Source organism: Jaculus jaculus, chromosome 1 (assembly GCF_020740685.1).
Source record: "Jaculus jaculus isolate mJacJac1 chromosome 1, mJacJac1.mat.Y.cur, whole genome shotgun sequence".
NCBI classification, from domain to species: domain Eukaryota; kingdom Metazoa; phylum Chordata; class Mammalia; order Rodentia; family Dipodidae; genus Jaculus; species Jaculus jaculus.
In genome coordinates, this window is record NC_059102.1 from 61824566 (window position 1) to 61835574 (window position 11009).

The 11009-nt window shown below is 39.1% G+C and overlaps 1 protein-coding gene across 1 annotated transcript; it reads right to left on the reverse strand.

Annotated features, from left to right (window-relative positions):
- Positions 1 to 1614: 1614 nt before the first annotated feature.
- Zfand5 (zinc finger AN1-type containing 5) lies at positions 1615 to 10807 on the reverse strand. The gene is made up of 6 exons (XM_045153289.1): positions 10727 to 10807; positions 7162 to 7321; positions 6633 to 6744; positions 5963 to 6066; positions 3777 to 3902; positions 1615 to 3226 (listed from the first exon to the last, which is right to left on the reverse strand). Exons 2-6 carry the CDS (start codon positions 7310 to 7312, stop codon positions 3078 to 3080), a joined length of 642 nt encoding a protein of 213 aa, XP_045009224.1. The 5' UTR covers positions 7313 to 7321; positions 10727 to 10807; the 3' UTR covers positions 1615 to 3077.
- Between the last annotated feature and the right edge of the window lie 202 nt (positions 10808 to 11009).

Here is an 11009-nt window from a genome sequence, read left to right on the forward strand (position 1 = left end):
TTTTAAGTAGCAAAACTCGTTCTCAAGTTTCATTCCAAGCTCTAGAAGTATTTACTGAGGCAGTAACAGCAGCAACTAGGAGCTGTGTATTGAGTACCACTCTTATGTAGCTACCAGGGTTCACTTGACAAGTTGAACAGGCCACGGTGGACTTTCCGTCTAACTACTGTACAAAAAATTCTTTCCAACCAATCACTGAATAAGAAACTTATCCAGTGTCCACTTTAAGGTCCTTTACAGATTAGGTCCACTAGAAAATCACATGCAAAGATTTAGCCCACTTATGTAATGGCAGTACTTAATCTCAGTGTGTACACTGCAGTTAAATCCCATGCACTCTGGAATTAAGTTCGAATCCAAGAATCTGGATAGAAATATCTTTGGGTGCCTTTTACACTCCCTTCCTGGTTCCTAACAAATGAAGCACCTAAATTCAAACCTTAATTTCATATAGTCAGGTATGGTGTTTCATGCCTGTAGTCCTAGCACTTGGAAGGCTAAAGCATCACCACCACACATTGGAAGCCAAATTCAACTACACAGTAAGACCCAGGCCTGAGCTAGTTGAAGATGCTAGTTTTAAGTGACTATGGAAACATGTACTGCCTTTTCTAAGTATGACCTTTACAAATTGATGGAGTTTAAGAGCCCAACAGTCTTCTCCCCTCCACCACTTACCACTGATCTCAAAAACCTGAAGAGTTACAACTTATTTGGGTTGGGGATGTAACTTGGTAGTAGAGCACTTGCCCTATATCATGCACTAGCCCAAGTTTAATCTCCAACACAACTTTTGTTGATGGCTCAGTGGCTAAGTGCATACTCAGCAAGTCTGGAGGTGGGGGGTGGGTCAGAGCCTCAGAACTCACATAAAAGTGGATAAAGCAGCAAGTACCTGGAATTCAGCCCTCCTGTGGCCAAAGGGGAGGCAGAGAAAAAATAACCAAAGTGCCAGCCAGCTCCCCAACATGTAAGCCCTGCCTCAAGTAGGAAACACTGAAGTTGTCCTGACCTCCGTATGTGCATGTGAACATTCAGGATGTTTTTGTAGATTCAAGTTTCTCTCCTAAATGTGATTTTCAATTCAACTCTAATTCTGTACCCTTCACATCAGGAGTACTACTTAGCACAGTATTATTGCTCCATTTGAAGTACAAATAGCAGCAGAGAACTGGCACATCCAGCGACCTGGGATGTTCCCTTCGAGGCACCCAAAAAGCACGGCATCTAAGTTGGTCTGCAGCAGATAAAACTGTCATTCCTTGTTCATTATTACTGGGTGTGATAGCTACAAAGACCAAGCAACACTTTTTTTTTTTTTTTTGCAAATTAAGTCTTGCCTATTTTGCTCTTTGGGAATTTTTGTCACTAGAAATAACACAAAACCAAGGTAGTGAGACTGTTTTGATATTCATGGTACCTATTTAGTTTCTCAAAAATTGCTGATCACATACTATACCTAAGTGCTTCACACTCAGCTCTTGGTTCTCACTAGACCGAGAATAGTATTGAAGAGTAAACTCACTACAGTCATGCAAACACACTTGTACAATGTAAATTTCTCTTTTACCCCTTTAGGATTCTAAGGGTTATAACCCAATGAACAAAGAGATATTTCCCTCTGTACATTGCTTTATTATTTACATAATACAATAGAGCATCAATGCTGAATAGCATGATTATGTGCAATACATAAATATGAACTATCTGTACACATCTGTAGATCTAACTCAAAACTAATAAGGTACATAAATTTGAAAGCAAAACTGAATGCTTTAATAAAAGAAACAACTAGGACTGAACACTGCAATAAATCAGGAGTAGTGCTGTGTACATACTTGAAACTATTTACAGATGAAAACAGGCATTACCACAACACTAATCTATACTCATTTATAGAGAAAAAACACAAGTCTCATACATCACAAAAAACCTTCCATTAGAACACAGAAGTGATATTACCAGACAAGCATCAGTGAAGTATACTGCCTTTTCTAGTTGTTATTGTACAATGCTGTAGATAATGCAGCCCATGCAATACACCCAAGAACACTAGAGTCCTACACCCAAGTACAAGTAATGATAAGCAGCCCTCTGCAAGTGGTGCTGGATACCACTAAGAAGTCTACTGCAGCCGTGTTGGTTATGATTCTCCATGCAGAAGGGTACAGTTATTTAAGAACTGAAGTCTTTAAAAAATCTTTGAACATTCTTTCTTGAACCAAAACATTCAACAAAAGATACACATGAAAAATTAACTGTTCATATACCTTTGCAACTTAAAATTCAGATGCATGTTATTTAGTAATAGAGCTGTTGCATATGAAAACCAAACGTAGTTTTAATTTCTTCTTGTAAACAAATCAATCCTAGTGCAGTTCTCTGCTATACTTTTAATGAGAATAACGCAGACATCTTCTGGTGCAGGCCAGGACAGTATCTCAAGACCCTGTTGTTGGCTTGAAGGTTTTATTTATAAACAGCTGTGGTTACCTTCACTGAATGTCGTAAATGACAGCTTTTAAAACCAACTTAACCAGGCTCACACATGGCACCAAATACTGGTTTCACAGAAAGTAAGATCTGGTCCTCTTTACATTCTTCCTGCTTCCAAAAAACATGTGGAAATTAAGAGTGATGTTTAACTATGGTAGTAGACTGCCAGTCCTTTTCTGGTGTACCATTTTTTTTTTTTTTAAATACAGGCACGTAACACTAGCCGAAGATTATACCTTGATTACATTCCCAAAAGGCAGATATGCTGCAAACATGCAGAGATTTCATTCCTTTTGTTTGGCACATCGAATTAAATTTTGTTCCTGTTACCTGTGTATTTCAATTTGTGGTGCAGATTTTCATCCAATTTTATTGAGGGGAGGGCATATACATGTTGAAGGGCTGTATCTATCCAATTCTGCCTGTAACAAACACCCAAACATCCTAAAGTATCAACTGTAAGACAGACAAGTAAAACTCTGGAGAACATCAAAGGAAAATGGCCATGCATCTGCTCTTTAATGTTTTCCTATGATATATTAAAATAAAAACAAAGTTTCAGTCTCTTCACATGAAGCAACTTATATTCTCTGAATTTTTTCAGCCACAACAACTGGATTCTCTTTTCTGATTTTTGCTGCAGCTTCTGCTTTGTAATCATACGGACAGTTGTGCTTGTCAGAGTAACGATGAAGTCCACAAAATAAATTTCCACATCGGCAGTCAAACCCTGAACAAACAAGAGGAAGAGGCATCACTCACCATTAGAAGAAAAAAGTGTCACTATTGGAAAAATAAATCAATTTCACTGCTTTGCATCGTTGATTGTCAACTCTTGACAACTGGTTAGAATTGACAGGTCTGAGGTCACCTGACTAAATCCAACAGTTTGACCATACCACATTATAAAGGGTGTGGAAACCAATAAAATCAACTTCAAAAAGTAAACAGTACATGAAACAGTTCATGCTTAGCTTAAAGATGTTACTGCTGTTAGTTCTGAAACCTTTTTCCTACCAGCAGTAAAGGAAAGAATCAAAAGGTATGGACTTTTAATTCACCTACTACAGGAAAATAATCCAGAAAGCCTAAAGTTAATGATCACATGATCAACGTGACATGGAAATTAAACCCAATTTCTCAACCCATCCTTTCTGGAAAGTCTTAAAAGATTCTTTTTATTATTTTAATGTGCAAGGCCAAACCGTCCCTCATCAAGTGACCAAAACCTCTTTTACTACAGGCAGTAAAATATACATTGGTTTATGTGTTCTCACTACCTGTAAGGCCAACTTTCTTCCTACACATAAAACATCTGTTCTTCTTTGGTTTGGGCAACTCAGAAGCTTTTTCTTCACTTTGAGAAGTACTGGGCTGAGAAACTGATGGACTGGGTTGAGTCACAACTGAAAAAAAAAAATGTTAGGAATTACAAAATTTTTCTAGACACCATGAGCTGGCAATAATTTAAGTTAAAAAATGTTTCAAGATTCAGAATGTATAAAAGCTGTTATTGTAAGACTTGAACAGAATCTTCTACTTTAATAATATTTTTCAAGTAATAATTCCCTGCTAATTCTTACACTAGTAAATGCTTCTTTTATGAAATCGTCAGTTAGGAAATAACTTTAAACTCAGTCTTAACAGCTAGTTCTAGAAGAAAGCTTAGGAGATAAGAGATACTTAGTGAAATCTTAGTTTTCCCATATTACTATATTCTAGACACAAACTTCTTAATTCAAATCTCTTTATTTTTCAGTAAGTAGAGCTGCCAATTTCTAGGGTACTTGCCTATGTTAGTCATATTAAAATGATTTTCTTGAAACCAACATAAATTTGCAAAGCTCAAACTATTAATCAACTCAAACAATTTCATAATAATTAGTTTTTTTTTTTGGTTTTTTTTTGCAAGTGTATCCCACTGTACTGTAGAAAAATCTTTAAAACAAACTTAGTCTAAGGTCCCTGTGCACTGGACATACAGGTGTGAGCCACCACACTAGGCTTCCAGCCAGGTTTTTTTTTAAAGCACTACTTTTATTTTTATTGTTTAACTCTGAATAGCCAAAAATATAATCTACAAAAAGTTTCACCTTTTCTGTACAAGGGGTCTTAAATCTAAGTTCACATTTGACATCAACAGAATTTCACGATGAAAACTTGCATTCTGCTAAATTAAAGCTCATACATATTTCCACCACTTCTTCAAAACAAAATACCAAAATGTATTTGTATACAAAACACTACTTTAAAAAAAAATTCTTAGTATTAAACTAAACCCTAAGAATAGCAAATTTAAGTGAGCAGTAATGCACTTGCCTCAACAATGTTACTTCTGATGTTATTAGCCTACCTCTGCTTCTAGGGGACAAGTAGATTGATTCAATATCTAGTTAAACCCTATCCAAATGGCATCATTCATTTACATCAACAATATACATAATGGGGTCAGCCTAACATTAGGCTAAGATTTCCTAAGCTGTTGTGATACACAATTTTCCCAGATGCTGAGAGGGAAAATACTTAAGAGGTATGTCAGCAATTCCCTTGCCCATACCTGAAAAGTTCATAGTAATCTCCTCAGATACACAAGAAAGGGAAGAAAGAATATAAAGAGACAAATAATGATCTATACAGATGCCTATCAAGTACTAATGAATGCAAATATTAGCTACAGATCTTTAAAGTCAGCAATTTATAGAGCATGTTAGACATATGGTCAGTTTAGAAATTTCAAGTGTAAATAGATTCACGTCTAAATTGATGGCCCAAGATTCTGACCTTAGACCACAGTACACAAAAAAAAACTGCCCATATAAAACTCAAGGTTCCAAAACAAACTCTATATTCTTTGACATGATTTTTTTTTCCCCCACAATTAAGTTCAATACAGCATTCAGTATTCTATCTGGGGGAAGAACATGAACCAATGTGACTAAATCATGGACAGCACACAGGCTAATTTGTTTGAATTGTGTCTTCCTGCAACATTTGGGCACTTCTAATAAAAATAGCTTCAAAGCTACAACAACTAGTAAAAACCAAAATGCCTGTCTGTGAATTTTAACCTCCTACACAATGTATGACTGGGATCTAACATTTTCAATTACAACTTTCAGTGCTCCTTATGTTCTTTTTGCTTGACTTTTCTAAAACACCATCAAAACTTAGTAGTTATTATTAAATTTCTGATGGCCTAGAAACTTAATCATCAAATTCTCAACACTTGGTGTACAAATGATAAATATGCTTAATCTTTAGGAACAAGGTAATGGGATGAGCAGAGAAGAGAGTGAAGATCATTACTGATTTATATACTTCATGATGCTAGTTCTTTGCTTGGCCTGCATTTTATTGCTCTCAATCCTCTTCAGTCCTTCAATGGGAAGGAAGGAATCCCACCACCAACTCTTGCTTGTACTAGCAAATTCAGAACTGAACTAGTATTAAACTTAAAAAAGCATACCTGGCTCTGACACCTCTGTTTTCGGGGTAGTTATTTTGTCCTCTCTTGAAATGCTCATTTCTGTCATTTGCTGAGTTACAGGCAAGGCAGCCACAGGCACATTTCTATTTGAGTTCAAGCAAACAATTATTTTTAAAGATATTAAGGGTACTTCTTTTTGAGATAAGTTGTCAGTTCAACTTCAAATTATGTATTATTTCCAACATGATCAAATGGAACTAAATAAATTTTGGGAAGTTATGGGATGCCCAGCAACAATGGGTAAGAATAAAACGAATGCGTTGATAGATGACTGCCTCCATGTATAGAGCACCATTCTGGATATCCAACTGAGGCTTACGTGTGCCGTAAGGCTGAAAGGAGCAGTGGTTCTCAGATACCTTGCTTGGCATTGTAATAATAGTCTGCAGAATCTCTCTACAGTCCCTGATCCTCAAATACAAGGAAATAAAATCAGCATTTTCATCAGTGTCCTTGAGGGAGTTGTAGGTTATGTCTGTCATATATATCTACTCGAAGGCCCAAGAGTCAAATTAAAGGACATTAGAATCCTTCATTGTACAATGTAAGCAAAGCCAAGGGCATCTGATATATTAACTTTGATTATTATATGGATAACAGACATCTTGATTTCCTCATATCATACAAACTCTGAGATGTTCACTCTTACCTGGATTTTTCAGATGTGCTGCCAACAGCACCTTCACAGCTGTTTAAACTAGTGTCTGCTCTCTGTACAGAGGCAGAATCTGAGGTAGGACTGTTGGAACCACTAGCTGTCCCTATATATAAGGGAAAAAAAAAAGAGGAATTTGTAAGAAATAAATCAACACTACAAAAACCCACTTAGTACAAACTTAGAAACTATACTTGCATTTAATCAGGTTAGTGATTTAAGCACCTTCACTGCAAAGCAATCCTACACCTGAGTATCCATACAAAAATGTACAGTCATATCCAGTGAACACAGGTATGAAACAAAACCTCAAAAGAAAAGTGGACAAGTTACAAGATGTTTGCAGAGTAGCCATTCACTTGTGAAGCAGTCATATCAGGTATATTTATCTGGGCTGGTGCCTGAATTTTAAGTTCTTTCTTGTCAAGCTTTTTCTTCTTGTGTTTTTGATATTCTTAGTTAATTCTTGATTCTATGTTTTCTCCACCAGTTCTTCAAGTGTTTTTCCTTGGAAACAACTTACCCATTGGGCTCATTCTGCCACTATTCTGCTGTCTCTGAAGATGTTCTTTGTAGCAAACAGAACACATTCCATTTGTCCTAGGATTCCCATAAAAGCCACATCCTGTACTACACAGCATGGGCCCTGGGGTCTGGTTAGTCTCCTGAGCCATATTTCTGAGCTATAAACAAAACAAAGTTGTAGAAATTAGCATGCCACCAAAATAAAATATGGTACACTCATCAGTGCATCTTGTTTATTTCTAAACACCAAGTGCATTTCTTATAAAAAGCCCAAATTGTGTTAATTATAATGAGCAGCAATATCTAAAGTATTTGGTTGACTTAAAAAAAAAGAATATAATAAAAGAATTATTTTAAGACCAAAAAGAAATCCTACCACTAATACTATAATGTACGATTTAACTATTTTAGTTTGTTTCTGACAGTTTTCATAATTAAGTTTTAATCATTTTTGGCCATTGGTATTTTTACATTCTGCTCTCTTGTATTATTTAAAATGTTTTTACTTCATGAACTAAAAGATGGGGGGAAGGGCAACACCCTATAATAATCCAATTAATAACTAGCTCTTGATGTTAGCAGTTCTTTAGTTGAATTCTGAGTTTACCCTTACAAAGTTCTTTAAACCACACCTTAAAGCTTTCCTAAGAACATATTTGGACCCCATCAGTAATCTGACAGTTCTAATGTGAGAGAAACAGCTGCAGCCCTGATATATCCAGAAACTTGCAAAGCACAAATCAGCAGCCAGAGATTTCTCCATCAAAGGTGCTACTAATTTAACAAGCACTTCCTGTCCTCTACCAGAAAGGAAAACCTTTTTGAGCTTAAACTCAATGTAGGAAAGCAAAACAAAAACATAACCTTTAGAAATAAAATATTTAACACTAAGTTACCAAAATAACTTCATATAGTAAGCTTATCTGCTCTTTCAAGCATCTTGTTTAAATTGCTATAATAATGTGCTATATTTAAATGTTTTCCCCTTGGTAACAGAAAACACAGAGTAAGGAAAATTACTGTTGAAAGGTAATTGTGGCAAAAAAAAAAAAAAAGCATTTTTGAGAACATCTGACTAATAAGAACATGTGCTGTTTGAGTTAAAGCGTTGCTTTAACAAGTACTAATCAGAATCACAAAATTTTATCAATTACCTACCAAAATTATAAACAAAAAAAAAAAAAGAAGAAAAGGGAATAATTGACCAGGCCACGATTGGACAATCCTTGCCCCACCCCAAACATTTAAATGATAGCAATCTTTCATTTCCTTCAACAAGGGCACTGTACTTCAAGCAAATCAAGCTCCTTTGCAGTGATTAAGTGTCAGCTTAGAACAATAGTAATTTAGTTGACACTGTCTCTTTAAATAGTAAGTGGAATTTAGCTGACTCATTTTGGAGCAGAGTACTGTAAACATTTCAACATCACTTCTCAAGTTTAATAAACAGGTTTAGTTGAGGTTGAGGCTTTTAAATGCTGACTGTTACAGGAGCACAAAAGAAGATTTAAATGATAAATACAGATTTTCATTTTCACCATACAAAACATGTCAATCTTTGCCCTATGCCAAAAGATGGGCCATTCCAGTAGCCAGCTTAGTAATTATACAAGCTCACTTACTACACTAACCTTCAATGTCATTTGGCATTGTCTTTATGGTGCATGAATTTTTAGACCAACAGCTCAACCTGCATTTTTAATTCAAATAAAACCTTTGCCACATTAGTAACAGAGGAGAACCCATCTAAGGATCTCCTCACAAACATCCCCCCCTTCCTTCTTGAGAGAACACACACACATTCATTATAAATAAATCTTGATGGGAGACAGAAAAGGACAGGAGAGGCTTCAATAGGGGCCCCCATTTCTCAGGGCTCCCACCAAGAATGTCAGCTTTTAAATGCCATCGCATGTGCACAGCTTGCCTTAATATTTCTCAGAAGCTTAGATCACATGGGAGGGCTCCTTCAGCCTGTCACAAGGCTGCAATGTGACAGGCTTGAGCTGGATGGAGGCTCTCACAGAAAGCCTAGTCAACAGGGGCCTCTGAAATCAGCTTCTATTTATATCTCAGAGCCTTCCAACTCCTACACAACCCCAAGAACTAAAGATGCAGCATTCAAATATCTACCCTAAGAAAACAAAAAATGCAATTATAAAGCTGCCAGGCTTTTCTCATTCCAATACAATAATTAATCATCCATGACAAAAATGGTCTTTTAAAAAATTACTTAATATTGTGGAGTAAGCACGTAAGCACAATTTTATACTTTAATTACAAATATTTGACGGAGATGAGTGACTTTTAGCCTTTCTAATTACCAGATTTACAACATTTCTTCTCTATTTACCAAAAAAAAAAAGTTGTTAGAAACTTAAGTATTCATACATCAGCTCTATCAGGCAGAGCTGAAACGTATTTTTAAAAAATAAAGTGTGGCCTTTTCTAGCTCGTAACATAAAACCTGGCTGTATTAAAAAAAAAAATTCTGCCCCCAAATCTGATTTTTTAACATCAGAGATAGTTGTTTTGGGCGCATATGATGGCGTAGGATGGAAGCACACACTCACCTGGGAGGTGGGACCCGAGTTTTAAGTTCTTTTACCAATAGCCTGACCTTGGACAAATCCCTCAGCCAAATGAAATATTTTAGGAAGCTCCTTTCTAGGCTTAAATCGGATCGGAGAGGTCAATAAATAGGGAATTGAAATCTTTTTTTAAAAGTCCCTTATTTTGAGGTAGGACATTTTAAGAATAAACTTGAAAGGTAAAAAACTGTAGTATTTTCAACAATTGGACCGCTAAAACCCTAACTTAAAAGATCGTAAAAATGAGAAAATACAATTTACTTAGATGTCAGAAGTTAATGAGTATTAGATTTAAAGGCAGAGCCCTGTGACCTAAATATACTTCAGTGTCTCCTCAGGCGATGGTCTTAGGACGCAGTCCATCAGCACAAAACCCTTTCTCCAAGTACAGCCTCACGGAGTGCACGGAAAAGCGAGCATTAAAAAAAAAAAAAAGTCCAGTTCACCGGCCCACACGTAGGGAACAAAGAGGAAGGTGCTCCATTTTCCTTACGCTAGCATCCCGGGGCGTGGGGGCGGGGAGCCGGCGACATCAGGAACGCTCCCGACACCGAGGCTGCCCACAGCCGGGTCCCCGTCCCATCCCCCCCCCCCTCCCGGCGAGGCCTGGCTCGGGAAGCCGGGCAGGCCTTCTCGCTCGCAAAACCACTGAGTCATGCCGCGGGCCGGCCGCCCCCGGCCCCCGAACGGCGCGTCCGAACCCGCGAGCCCGGGCAGGACCGCCGCCGCCGCCTCGCTCGGCCTTTGTCTGCGGCCCGGGTCTGCCCACGCCGGGGGCGCCGCTGAGGCGGCCCGACCCGACGCTCGAGCCCGAGTTCCGCTCGGCCGAGGCTTTGTCCGCCGGCCTGGCGGCGAGGGCCTCGGGCCGCGAGCGCCGATGACGCGGGGTCGGTCTTTGTGCTTCCTGGGCGGGCTCCCTCCCCGGGGCACGGCTCGGGCCCTCACTCCCGCTCCCGGCCCCGCACCACTCACCTTGCAGGGCGCGGATGCAGAAGCGGAGCGGAGTGGGCGAGCGGGTGCGCGCGCGCGCGCGTGGCGGGAGCGCCGCGGCCGGCCGAGGCCTGGGGGGGTCAGAGCAGGCCGCCGCCGCGGGACGGGGCCGCAGGCGGAGGTGGCGCCGCCGCCGCCGCGGGGTCCTCCTTTGTTCCCGCAGTAGCGCCGAGCGTGGCCGGGACGCGCCGGATGGCTCGGGAGTGGGAGGAGGGAGGCGGGCGGGGGGACGAGGAGGCGGAGGGAAGACAGACCCGAGGCCGCG

Excerpts from the sequence above, each read along its gene's own strand:
- Zfand5 (XM_045153289.1), bottom strand. The coding sequence starts at position 7,312 with ATGGCTCAGGAGACTAACCAGACCCCAGGGCCCATGCTGTGTAGTACA. Across the intron at positions 6,745-7,161 it reads TGGCAGAATGAGCCCAATGG|GGACAGCTAGTGGTTCCAAC; the intron begins GTAAGTTGTTTC and ends CCTTATATATAG. Across the intron at positions 3,903-5,962 it reads AACAGAGGTGTCAGAGCCAG|TTGTGACTCAACCCAGTCCA; the intron begins GTATGCTTTTTT and ends TTTTTTTTTCAG.